The following is a 14,247-nucleotide window of genomic DNA, read 5'->3' as shown; positions in this document are numbered from 1 at the left end:
AACAATGGTAAAGATGTGATTTAAAAAGTCATGATGTTACATATATGGATATAATGAAGACACAAAGTAAAACGTATATATGGTATTACTGAAAGTACATTACCACAATAGGTAATGTGAGATATATATGGTGTTACCGATAAGAAGGTGATACCCTTATCAATTAGCACTTATTAATAATGGATATATGTATTGTAATGACTAATGATGATTATAAGTCCATTCTTAAATACTTTAATATGTAAACATTGAAGTATATAACGAAAGTGGTGATAGTTAGAAGTTTAATGCTTACGTTAGGAGATAAGCATTGTATTCTACCTTTAATGGAAGGTAACATATTATTATATATCATTTATTAGATGTAATATATGTTATCTAAGTGGTTTATATAAGATTTATATGGTTATACTTCAGAAACATGCATATTGAAGTGTTTTGGAAGAAAATTGTTAAAATCACAAAGCATGTTGCCTTAACTAATTCAGAAATAAAAACAAGCAATTTTCGATAATGTTTATGTGTTTTGGGAACCTCAAATAACTTAAGCAAGATTATAAAATGATTAGGAGAAATTTCCTAAGAGGTTAATAAATGTTGATGAACCCTTAACCACCATTGCAATAGAGTTAAGTATCATAATTAACAAAGAGCTTAGTGTATCCCTCAGGTGAGGTGTGACATAGAGAACGCCCGACCCTAAGTGATACCCTACTGGAAATAAATAATAGTATTACAATGTTGAGTGGTAAGGGTCATGTGTTATGCACATGCTCTTATTTTATAGGTCTATCTCTTGTATTGGGTTATTTACATTATAAATTTGAAAGGAGAAACTTGGAACCGACTTCTTCATTAGAAAAGGAGTTTTTGTGCTCAAACTAAAGGGAATTAAAGTTTTGGACCAAGATTTATTTTTGCTGATAAGTTCTTTTAGACTTTAAATCAAATTCAGTTATGAAACTTAAACATTCCTAAAAAGAAAATTCCTTTTTTCGGTAAAAGAGACTTGAAATTTCATTTTACAAGACTTGAAATTCCTTGAAATCAAACACACAAGGAACTTAAATCCCAAAATTGAACCCTTGGACCTACATTGATGTTGCCGTTGACATTACTTTTGTTTTCGAAGCTTTTATCACATCTTGCGTAGTCTTCGAGTCATCCACGATGCGACCTTATTCTGAAGAAATCCATGGACGTATCTTGTGAATCTCCACCTTCACTAATACGTGTGAACATCCATGGATTTTCCCTAACGTAATTGAAGGTGAGATCCTCATTCTAGTAATGTCCTGGCCTTGATTTGGTTTTTCTTCCAAACCACTCTTAAAACTAAAATGAGTACCCATCCTATTCTACCCACCCAACCCCACTCTCACGTTAATTGATTTATGCATTCACCAGAAGATACAACTTCACCTGTTGAAAATAACTAAATTTTCGATTTTGAAACTTTAGGGACCATAACCCAAAAAATATGAAAACCACATGTTTTTTTGTATTTTGGTCTTTATTTTATGATAAGAGGTAAATTCAATAATGATAAAAAAACTAAATAGAAATTATAAGAGAAACAGATATCGCAACAAACATACATATTGAATTCGTGTAATTTAGATGGTGTTTGTGTTTTGTTCGTATATTTTCTTGACCTTTATTTTATGCAGCGTGCAAACCACACGTAGACATTAGCTTTTACGGATTGTTTGTTTTTTAGAAGATCACAGACCTAAAAAGGTATGTGCGTATTCTTTTTTTCACAATGGTTGACTAGAATCTTCTAATATCTTCAGACATCTTCTAGGCTAAAAAAACATCATTCTCATTTTAGTTATTTCATATCAATGACAAAATTTATATTCGCATTCAGTTACATTATGATGTGCACCTAATATTAAATTACTCATCGTAAATCATCAACAAAAGATTAAAATGATTAATATTTTATGTTTGAATGCCTTATTTTTTATAATATTTTTTCTAATTTCAACTACAACTAACTACAACAAATATCATATATATATATATATATATATATATATATATATATATATATATATATATATATATATATATCATTTTACTTTTATTTTTTTATACTACAATGCACTTTTTAAAAAAATACAAAATTATTCTATTGTTATTAAAATACAATAAATTTAAATAGACATATTAATCATAATAAAATGTCACAACTAAGAAATAAAATAAAAAAGTGGTTATGAAAAATGAAAATGTTATACCATAATATAATTTTTTATTTCTTTAAATTTGTTAGTTATTTCTAATAAACTTATAAAATTAGTAAGTTCAAAAGATGATTTTATTATAGAAAATATTCACTAAATATAAGAATATATAGTTTAGCATTTTGTTTCTTTATGAAGAAGTAACAAAGGGTGTGTATCATTTCAATGTGAAATTTTTTAAATGAATTGAAATTGTAAGGAAGTTGAATTTGATAACACCTTCCATGTTGTAGAACTATAACTATTAAAATTTCAATATTGGAAAAACTCCTTTGAGTTTCAAAAATCAATTTATTTAAAATTTAGTTTATTTTAATAGTACGAAGACATTAAAAAAAACAAATAGTCTTCTTTTATAGACCGTATACGTTAGATTCATCTCTTCAACTACACACACACATACACACACACACACACATATATATATATATATATATATAGAGAGAGAGAGAGAGAGAGAGTTAGGTTCATATATAAACCCTATTTATTGTGTGAATGTAAGGCCAAATCTAGACCAATCATTTGATAAAGGGTAATTTCATACTTTTATTAAGTAAATTAATTATTATCTTATACTAATTTCCTAATATTATGGTAACCGATTAGTGTTTTGATAAAATTAAGATCTCTAGAACCCACATGTCGGCCAAACCCTTCCGTCCACATCTCACCATTACTTCCATATTCCTATTTTTTCATCTCCAGGAACCTGCAACCCAAACAATGGGTTGCAATCATCTTCGTTGCAACCGACATCATCTTCATCGGCTATAATTATAGCCACCACCATCTTTATACTATCCTTATACCTCCATCTCCAATAACCCGTATGTGTCCTTCAACCATCAGTTGCTGCATTGCATCACACGCAAAAAAAAGGCTAGGGCTGATTTTGAATTTTGGATTTTTTTTTCTGATGTGCAGCCTAACAGGAGTACGTTTTTTCCTGCTACTTAGGTTTCATCCTTTTATCCACTTGATTCTTGTCCTTCCCTTCATCTTTCTACCATCACTGATACCCTTTTTTTCTGTCTCATTCCCAATTGAAATGATATATCTCCATTTATTCAAGCGACACCCCAAATGAAGGTATTTTTCTGGTTAATTTCACTCACCTATCTACCTACAAGGCGGAACTCGGCGAGTTCCGCCTTGAACTCCAGTCCCCTAACTCTCTCTGACTCACTGAGTTATCTCCCAACTCGGCAAGTCTACTCACTGAGGGATTTACGGGAAACCCTCACCCTACTCGCCGAGTCTGATCTTTGGACTCGGCGAGTTCATGACATGCACAAACTCCATAGACCTCCTGAGGTCAGATCTGTTCCTTTAATCCATAGATCTAACCTTCCCAAGCATGATAATCACGTAAAGTTTAGACCTTGACACTCATATAACATCTAGATGGTCTAACTTGGTGATTTAGCCCCAAAAATAACATCCTAAGTTCATGGCTCCCAAAATAACTCATAAAGCTCCAAGGGTTAAGGTCTCTGGACCTCTTTGGGTCCAGATCCAAAGCATAAACTCGAGAAGGGACCAATTTCTCCACATAACCATCCTCTAAAGGGATTAGAAAACCCAAACTCTAAGAATCAACACCAAATCTGAAGAAGGTCCGAAAAAAATACCTCAATATGAAGTCTATGAACTCTGAGGTCACCAGAATCGCACCTCCTTCAGCCTCCTCTTGCCTTGGTCACCTCTTTCTTGCAAATACACCAACAAAATGATCAAGAAAGGCCTCTCCTTCCTCACAAACGCTCTAGATCTCTTAGGGTTTGTCTCTGGGGTTTGGTAGCCGCAAATGACAGCCCTAAGGGCCTTTAAATAGGTCCCAAACCCAGGAAATTAGGGTTTCATTAAACAGTGTGGACTCGCCGAGTCCACTCATGAACTCGTCTTGTCCAGCTGTGAACCCGGATACAAATCCGCGACCATACTCGGCGAGTCTAAACACCGACTCGCTGAATCCCCTCTCAACCTCCAAAAATTAAAGGAATAAATAATATACCTGGGAATTCGGGTGTTACAAATGTTTTGTTTAGTTTGATGATTATAATCTGGTGCTTGTAATTACTTCATGTTAAGAGTGCAATTTGAGTTTGGATATTGGTTGATGTTTTACTTGTTTCCCCTTTTGAAAACTATAGGAGATGAAGTAGGATTTATGGAGTTTTATGTCAATTTACATACTTTGGTACAGAGAGTCACCAAGTCATGCTTCTTCTATTTGAAGATATTGTTGGGAGTATAACATCATACAAATACACAATCCTAATCTACTGAAAGGGACAATCGATCCCACTAGAGTTCCATTTTTGGAATTAGTACATGTGTGGTGTTTGCTAAACATAAAAATATAGGAAGTGAAGAAATGCCTCGACCATTAGAGCATGTAAGTATCTAAACCACCGCCTTCTTACTTTCTTTCTCTATCCATTGTTAATGGTTAATGGAATGTAATAAATTCTGTCTGAATTCTAAAATCTTTTTAAGTTTCTTTATCGTCATAAATTTTGTTTTTTTGAAGGAATCTCTTTTAACTGCAAGATATATATGAGAGGGAAAACATTCAAATGAGTGGAAGAGTGGAACTAGTATTGTTGGGGTTGTATAAATTCAATGTACTCATCTTTGTTAGTGGCACGTTAGTATTTCTTGAAATGTTTATTTTTATATTAACAAATTATTTTTTAAATTAAAGTTATTACTAATGAATTAACAATGGTAGTTTGCGTTGATGAAGTCTCAAAGGTGGCATTTATGATTATTATATGGGATCGTGATAATGAAGTGAAGAAACAGAAATAGAAATCATGGTCTGATGGTGCCTTTTGATGGTATCACGTCAAGAAGTGATTCTTGAAGAATGGAGAAGTAATTCTTGAAGATTGCAACAATAACATTTTTGGAACTTATTCTTGAAGAATAGAACGTAGAGGAATGAAATATGGGATGAAAACTAATTCTTAAATGAAGTTGCATCTAATTCTTAAATGAAGTTGCAGATCGACATTTTTATATCAAAAATATTTCATGTGTTTGTAACTCATTTTTCCATCTTTCATTTTTATGTCCATGTATTCTTTTAGAATCACTCAAAATGTATGTTTGTTTTGTTAATGTGAACATGTTAAATTCTGATAGAATTGTTCGCCATTTTCACCTATTCCTATTCTTTATTATGTCTTCATACTCATTATCATTATCAACCATTATGCAAGAATTAAAATTCTAAAAGAATGCACTTTGTTTATATTTTTTTTAGAATGATCATATTATCAAAGAATACAATGTGCTATGTGAAATTCTTATTTATGTTATTTTTTATATGTTTTTTGAAATACTGTGTCAACGTTGCAATCAAATGATTATTATTTTGATGCAAATTATTAATTTTGGAAATATATGCAGGCTCTTTAAGAATGTTACTTTTCAAAAAAAAATCATTTGAATAAAATCATATTCTATAAGAATGAAATGAAACACATGTTCATCGTAATACAAAATAGACCTGTGTTTTGCTAAAAAAAAAACTGATACAATTATTTATGTTGATTTTTTTTAAATAAGATAAATGAGTATTTAATAAAATTATCATCAAATTAGGAGATAAATAAGGGATCTTCTATTTTTAAATATAGGTTAAAAGACTAAAATACTCTTGTAATTAATTAAATGTAATTATAGAATACATGTTGTCCCATGATAATAATGTGTACCTTCGTATTATAATCATTCATGTTTTTTTAATCTAATGGTGAAAATATGGGCATACATTCACACAATATTTATAGTTCACATTTAATCATAACCCTATATATATATATATATATATATATATATATATATATATATATATATATATATATATATATATATATATATATACTAGTCGTTACCCGCGCAAAGCGGCGATGATAAATAGTTTCTTTTGGCGAATAATTCTCTTTCGACGATTAGATTCCTTTTCGAAGTGACAACCAGTTTCTTTTTCGTTGTATCGACTAATTTCCTTTTGTTGAATAATTTTATTTCTGTGAATAATTTACTTACGGAAAGTTTCATATCTAAAATAACACAGAATGCATAGACAAATATCACTTACGGTTATCTAGTTTTATTTGCGGTATGTGTCAATTCAAATTACCAAAGTAGATGAGAGTGAACTGGAAGAAGGTTGGACCTCTAGTTGATTGATTTCATGAATACTACCACTTTGAAGGTTATAATTCATATTATTTTTAAGTCGACGTTTATTTTTTTATGTAACTTGTATCTTAAACTATGCTTCTTTTCATGTATTTCTGATTTCAAACTATGTTGATTTATGTATTGTAAATATTTCCTAAGCTTATGATGGTCTATGTATTGCTAATATTCGCTTGAAGGAATGTTTTGAAGACTATAATTCCTATTATTTCAATTCGATGTTGATGGATTTATTGTATGTGGAAAAGACTGAGATGTGATTACATATTTCATTCAACAAGTTATAGAAATACAAAAAATATGTTTAGTTATTTTAGTTAACTTTGATGACTATTTAATAGTTTTTTTAAACACATATGTATTAATTAAATTACGAATATCTATATGAAACAGAAAATAAACTTCGATTCTAAATTATAAAATAAAAAGATATTAATATTTTAACCACTGGAGGTTTGAACTAAATCTAATTTCCTTTAGTCAAAGATTTTGAACTTGTTTTAACTCGTTTGAAAAAGAAAAAATCGTTTGTTTTTTTAATTATTTGAAGTGTCTATAGTCATAAGGATAAAACTTTACACAGACAAAGTTAAACACACATACACAATTCCTTGGCATATACACACATACACAAGCACATAGAGGTAAACATCCAACAAACAACGAGAAGGTTAAGACAGATAGAGATAGACCCAGATGGTGTTGAGGGTGGCATTTGGGGTTTCATGGTGCGATTTTAGCGGTTTAGGGCCGAGAAAGAAATAATTTTACATAGGGAGATATCTTGGGTAGTTTATAGTTTTTATGCTGCTAAAAGAATGTACATATCTTGGGTAGCATCATTAGGCGGAAGGTGATGTGGTTGTGGTTTTACTTTTAACTGATGATGAAGAAGGAAGGCAGTGCGTTCGATTTTCGAGAGAAAAGATGAGACACAATGTACGGGTGAGATATTAGTGAATTTTGGAATTCAAAATAAATGCAACTATATTCCCTTGATTTGTGTTTTGAATTGGTCATCAGTAAGCCGACTAAGCCGATTAAGGAGAGAAAAAGTGAAGAAAATAGATAATTATGTAAACAGATAAGCTAGAGAGGTACGGATGTGCATTGGTTTATTGTACTTTAAGCTTAAAGTTTTGGACGTTTTAAATATATTTTTAGAAATAGTAAGGTTTATAATATATATATATATATATATATATATATATATATATATATATATATATATCATTGTTGTAAAAATCCCGTCTAGGTCCCGATTAATCTTCGATTAATCCCTAGGCGCTACTCGACCGATTAGAGGACGCCTAGCGATTAATCTCTGCATACATAATGAGTGAAACATTATAAAACGATGAGATTTTAATATTTTGAAGAAGTTTTATTTCAATAGAAACTATTTGAGGCATGATTAGTGTTGTATTAATCATATTAACCTATTTTGTTATCATATTAGTGGTATTCACGAACATTGATATGATATTACTCATATTTAATTTTTTAAAATTCAACAAATTAGCTATTAATGGTCCCCGATTAATCCCCCGATAAATCTCCGCCTAGCCGATTAATCTCTTGACCCCAGTCCACCGACTAGCTAACGTCGAACGTTTTTTACAACCTTGATATATATATATATATATATATATATATATATATATATATATATATATATATATATATATATATATATATATAGACTACACACTGATAACCTTTTGTCTATAAAAAACAAATAACACTTTACCCTCCTTATAATAAAACAAAGCAAATCATTTTAATCGTTGGGTGGTAAGGCTTTTTCCACTTTGAAGATTTATGAACCTAGGGGATACCATTCACACTCTATATAAACGATGGGATGCTAACTTTGTTTTTGTTTTCACACCGTTTTATCACTGGTATACCTACGATTGAGTTTTGGACGCGCTTATATGGAATAGTCACTTGGGATGGTTGGAATGCAATGTAAGTTATATACATAGACCAATACGTAGTATAAATCTAGTATCAATACTGACTTTATTATATACATGTGTTGATTGACAGCACATCATGATGTAGATCTCATTGTTAATAGAGTGTAGACCAGGTAGACATTTGTGCTGACAACTTTCAACGTAGATACATATGACGGGAGTAATTTATCCAGGTCAGAGTGCGATATCTTATATACTTGTGTTTCAATTAAATTACCTAAGTAATAGTCATGTATAAGAAGATTTTATTTGATGATTAGTTAATTCCAACTTTTTGTGCAACTTTACATCCCTATCAATATACCGAATGCCCACTGTTTTTAGGTGTTTTGGATTTCAAGACATTCAAAAATGACTATATACGATAGTCACCTGGTGGACGACCATTTTTCAGAAGATGAATATGGTTTATAGCTATGCAAGTCCGTATCCACAAACTTATAGTGAGTATCAAGTATTAGGGTACCAAATCCACTTATGTAATCTCTTTGAGAGTTTCAAAATCACCATTGAAAAGAGCGCAAACCTACCAATATGTCAGTAAGGGATTCTAAGGTGTTTTCATGTTGGTTCAAAAAGATGTTGATCACGGAGAAATCATTGAGGATAAATGATTCAATTGGAACCTAGACCATGTCATACCGCAAGCGATTGACATAATTTTTTGGGTACGAAGATCAAATAGAGGTTTATTTGAACATTGTAGTATTATTTAAAACATATTTAACTTTATACTCAATCGGAACCTGGGCCATGTCTTCTCCAGATTCCTACTTCAGTATCCCACAATTTGCTCTCGAATGTCATGTTCCTCATATATTGGTCATTTTACAAAAAATTGAAAATGTTGGTTATTTTTTACAAAAAATTTGTTTATATCTGTAAGATTACTCAATTTCTTTATATTGTTTTTTCATTTTGTTTATCTTTATGAATATGTAACAATGGAATCGTATGATTTCGATGTGAAGTTTCTTAAATGAATTAAAATTGAAAGGAATTTCAATTTGATAAACCCTCTATGATGTAAAATTAGAATTATTTAAAATTTCGGTATTAAAAAACTATTTTGAATTTAAAGGATAAATTTATTTAAATTTTAAGTTATTTTAACGGTGACTCTTAAACTTGATAAACTAGATAGAATCTATCTATTTTACTACAAAATTATGTAAATATAGAGTGCACACCAAAATCTTTTGTCTATAAGAAAACAAATCACACTTTACTCTCATTATAATAAAACGAAACAGAAAATTTTAATCGGTGGTGGTAGTGCTTTTGGAACCAAAGAAGCTTTGGGATTGCAAAAAGGAAACCGATGATATTAACAAGAAGGACATATTTCGCACACTTTTTCCACAAGATTCGGTTACACTTGCCCTAAAATTTCCAACGTCCCAAAAACCCTAATCTCTCTAATTATCCCCTAGCCGTTAAATTTTCAAACGATACCTATAAGTTTATATATCTAATTATCTATATAACCGAATGGGAAAGAGAAAACGAAGAGCTGACCGGAACAAGACCCCTCCTTTTCCAGGTATGCCCTTCGTTAATTTCATCTTTATCTTCCATTTCTACACAATTTTGATCATGGGTTTATCTCATTTCTCGTTATCCTTAATGGGTTTTGTTCCATTTCATTTGGGTTAGATTCTTTATGTCTGAATTTGATCTTATTTTGTCGGTCTGTAATGATCAAGTGCTAAAGCCCTGTTTTGGGCAATTAATAAAAAGATTTCATCTATACATAATTACCATAATTTTCGCAGAAATGGAATTGATCTTGATGCTTTAGGTGAGAAACCCATCATGAATCTTGGCTTGAATCATCTATAATCAATCAACATTGTGAACCCTAGGTGTTGGGAGATTAGGGTTTTTGTGTGAGGATAATGTTGTGTTCAATTACATGCAAATTTATACAATTAGTTATCCTAGTTAATCTCTAGATGTCGTTTAAGTTCTAAAAAACATGAAAGATTCCACAAAATCAGTTTGAATGTCATTTTTATGCATAATAACTTGAGCTGATTCTTATTCATCGTTGTTCTTTCTGCATTTACTAAAAAGAAACACCTGTATATAGCTTACCAGATTAAGTCCTGAATTGCAGCATTTTCATCTCACACCTCTCAAATGGAATCATCATTAAAAGAGGTTTTGTTTTCTCCCCTCTCATTTTTTGCCATTTTTAAGACTTAGAAAAATTCATGGCTTTCTATGCTTCAATAACATTTACTTTTTAACAGAAATCTTCTCATTCGGTTGGCTCTACTGGAGCAAAGTCCACGTCATCATCTCTCATGAATAACAAGGAAAAATCACCGCAAAGCCACCACCAGTCAGCCGCCAATCACCGCCACCACAATGTTAACCGGACATTGTCATCAAAAGTGCCACGTCACTACTACAGTCTCCAACATTCACAACAAAAAGCTGCAAATTGTTCAGGCACTTCAACTTCTCATGGAAAGAATAATGACAAACATTCTTGGAAGTTTGGTCATAGGCCAGAATCAGGATTCGGATATCATGGAGGTGATCCCATTTTCCTTTTTCTTTTTTCTTTTTTTATTTTATGATGGAAATCCTCAAAAGATTCTTGAATTCCCAAATTTAAAAAAGAACATCGAGGCATTTGGTTCGCATAATGTTTTTGGAAGGAATGGAATCTGTCAAAGGAATTAGAACCCAACGGAATTGGAATATGAATGAATCATAATATGTCACGTTGTAAACCACCAAACATGCAATGGAATGGAATCCCAAATTCCGATTCCGGTGTTTTCTACCGGAATCCACAAACATTGCCAAATTGTGATGGAATTGGATCGAGTAAGATCAAAATTCTTACAATTTTCTTGTTGTTGGTGTTTTTGTATAGGGAGGAACAATAAGGGATCACGGAGGGTTGACCGAATTAGGTCAAATTCCATGATGATAAGTGCAATTTCCCCAAATGTAATGAATATGGATTGTGGATTATGTCGACAAAGAATGAGTGATTTTTCAGTTGTGGCAGTTTTAGTTTGTGGTCATTTTTATCATGTGGAATGTTTGGAAACAAGAACTAGTAATGAAGATAGAAGGGACCCACCATGTCCATTGTGTATTCCCTCAGGAGTCAACAATTGAGTTGTTGTTGTAGTAGATAGGCATTAGCCATTGTACTTAGTGCTTACCTCATTGTACCTTGAAAACTAGGAAGCTTGTTGGAAATATAAGAAAGCTTACAAGTGTTTCTTTAATGTCTATGTGAAGTATATATGAAGCATTTTGCATCAGTTGTAGAATTATGAACTTTGAAGTATTGATTGTAGTAGATAGGCATTAGCTGTAGTACTTGGTGCTTACTTGATTGTACCTTGAAAACTACGAAGTTGTTGAGCAATATAAAGGTTTGTAAGTGTTCCTTTTTGTCTATTTGAAGTATATGTAGCATTTTGTATCACTTGTACAATGATTTCATGCATAAAATATTTAAGTTGCTGTCATTAGCTTTTAGTTATCCAACTCATTTGATATTTGAAAATTAAGATATAATTATAAAAAAGAATAAATAGGATTTGATGTCAAGTTTACTTTATATACATAATTGATGATTGGAAATTTTGACTTGTGGCAAGCAAAGATTTGACCTCAAATCTGCTTCTATTTTTAGAAGGATTTAAAAGGCAATCAAACTCCTTCAAGAAACAAATATATGGTCATTAGCCATTATTGTTTAAAAGAATAAAACTCTAAGTTGATTTCATATAGGCCAGGACGAATTAGGGTTTTTCTTGAAGGTAAATAGTATAAAAAACACTAAGTTTAAATCAAAGTTCTAATTTGATATTGAGTTTTTTTGTCTCAAATTTGATTATGTGTTTTTCAATTTTTTATAATTCTGACCACTTGACCAGTCAACCCGGTTACCTGCTGACGTGGCATGATGACACATCAGTTTTTGATGACGTGACATCCTGACATGACATGCTGACATGTCAATTAATTTTTTTTCCACAAAATAAACTAAGTTTTCACTTTTCTTTGATTTTGACACTAAATTAATTTTTTTTTTTCAATTTGACACTTTGTTTTTTTGTTCCAAGTCAAAAATCATTTTTTTTTCTAATTTTGTTTAATGTTTACCATTTTTCATTTGGAACCATATTATTTTTTTTAATTTAAAAACCATATTTGTATAAATACAAGGTTTTTTACATTCAAACCATAATTTTATGTATAAATATGTATTAGTTATAAAAAAACCGTATTTTATATTAAATACGCAACTTTAAAATGAGTTTGGAGGTTTGTAGGATTGTAGTCGGTCAAGGCCCAAATGTCAAGTTTGCAACCCGTGAAATTTTACATCTCATATCTCATTGGTAATATTATTATGAACATCTTGAATCTCATGGTGTGACTCTCATTAAATCATATATTTTTTAGCTCATTTTTTTTTCAAAAATATTTATGAAGGATAAATATCGTCACAATTACATCTATTTTAGTATTCTCATTAAATTTTGGTATTTTGTTCTATATTTCTCACCTCTTCTTCAATGCTTCAAACGAATGTTAGATATCAATATATACCTAACTGTGAATAAAAATATATGTAAAATCTACAACAAAAAATAAAATAAATAATATTTCATAAGCAATAAATGATAAAATTTTCTTGATCTTATTCGAAGCTTATGGTTAGGCAAAATTGCAAAAATGGTCTCTGTGGTTTGTCAATTTCTTTGGATAAGGTCCAAAAAAAATTATTAGCAAAAAAGGTTCCTATTTGGTGGTTTTGTTATGGTTTTGGTCCCTATCTCATTAAGTTTAACAACATAGTTGTTAGCTTTTTGGCAAATAACAGATTTACCTCTGTGACCATTTCTGCAGTTTTATCTTTTTACCAAACTACAAGGACCAATTATGCAATTTTTCTTTTTCATTTTATTGAATTATTGTATATTAATTCTTTTAATTACTTTTTTAAAAACTTTTTTCTTATTGTATTATTTTTTATTGGATTATTATATATTAATAAATATTATTTTTAATATATTATATTTATATATTAATAAATATTACTTTTTTTATTATTAATTTTTTTAATTTTTTCTTTATTGCATTAATTCTTTTTTGTTGGATTATTATATATTAATAAATATTATTTTTAACATATAATATTTATCTCTTAGTAAGTGTTACTTTATTGGATTATTAATTTCATTTAATTAATTATTTTTAATTTTTTTATTGCATTAATTGTTTTTATTGGATTATTATTTTAAATTTATGATTTTTATTTATGTATTAATAAATATTATTTTTAACATATAATATTTATCTATTCGGCGGTCGGCCGGACGAGTACCGAATAACGAGTTCTACAACCTTGTCACCACCTGTAGTGACTATGTTGGTTTGAAAACCCTCGATCTAACCTTGTTGTCATCGATGTTTGTTTAGGTTGCATGCTAGATTTGAGTAGACAGCAGTAGGATAGCCTGTTTAGGTTATGCCTGGTAGTATGAGCTTAGCATTGTATGCTAGTGCAGTTCTTGTTATGAGGATAGAGTTGCTTGAGATTGTTTCCTTTTGTCCGAATGTTGTTTTCTTTGTGCTTTGTGGGCCTTGAGTGATGGGAGTTAGCTGTTAGGTGAATACGTTAAAGTCACATGTGATCAGGGTTGAATAATCTCAGAGTGTTGGATTTGACCCTATGGTGTAGCTCTTGTTTGAGTCCTAACCGTTGTAGGGATGAGTCCCTTACTCGAAGGATTATCCGAGCCTCGTTGCATGTG

At 30.7% G+C, this 14,247-nt stretch overlaps 1 protein-coding gene across 3 annotated transcripts; it reads left to right on the top strand.

Moving 5' to 3' along the window:
• Positions 1-9,694: 9,694 nt before the first annotated feature.
• On the top strand, positions 9,695-11,878 carry LOC145063585 (uncharacterized). Of its 3 annotated transcripts, none has more exons than XM_079011178.1 (4): positions 9,695-9,992; positions 10,569-10,612; positions 10,705-10,993; positions 11,340-11,878. In XM_079011178.1, the coding sequence occupies exons 1-4, from the start codon at positions 9,941-9,943 to the stop codon at positions 11,588-11,590; spliced, it is 636 nt and encodes a 211-aa protein (XP_078867304.1). In that variant the 5' UTR covers positions 9,695-9,940; the 3' UTR covers positions 11,591-11,878. The 3 variants fall into 3 exon arrangements, with proteins under 3 accessions (XP_078867304.1, XP_078867306.1, XP_078867305.1); XM_079011180.1 differs by having other exon boundaries at positions 10,550-10,612; XM_079011179.1 differs by having other exon boundaries at positions 9,696-9,992; positions 10,542-10,612.
• The last annotated feature ends 2,369 nt before the right edge of the window (positions 11,879-14,247 follow it).

This window comes from Lactuca serriola, chromosome 7 (assembly GCF_051521515.1).
Source record: "Lactuca serriola cultivar US96UC23 chromosome 7, Lser_US96UC23_V15, whole genome shotgun sequence".
In the NCBI taxonomy this organism is placed as follows: Eukaryota; Viridiplantae; Streptophyta; class Magnoliopsida; order Asterales; family Asteraceae; genus Lactuca; species Lactuca serriola.
The sequence above is the reverse complement of the archived record's forward strand: the minus strand, read 5'-3'. Positions and strand labels throughout refer to the sequence as shown.

Coding starts and splice junctions, on each gene's coding strand:
- LOC145063585 (XM_079011178.1), top strand. CDS start 9,941: ATGGGAAAGAGAAAACGAAGAGCTGACCGGAACAAGACCCCTCCTTTT. Junction 9,993..10,568: donor CAAGACCCCTCCTTTTCCAG/GTATGCCCTTCG, acceptor CCTGAATTGCAG/CATTTTCATCTCACACCTCT. Junction 10,613..10,704: donor TGGAATCATCATTAAAAGAG/GTTTTGTTTTCT, acceptor ACTTTTTAACAG/AAATCTTCTCATTCGGTTGG.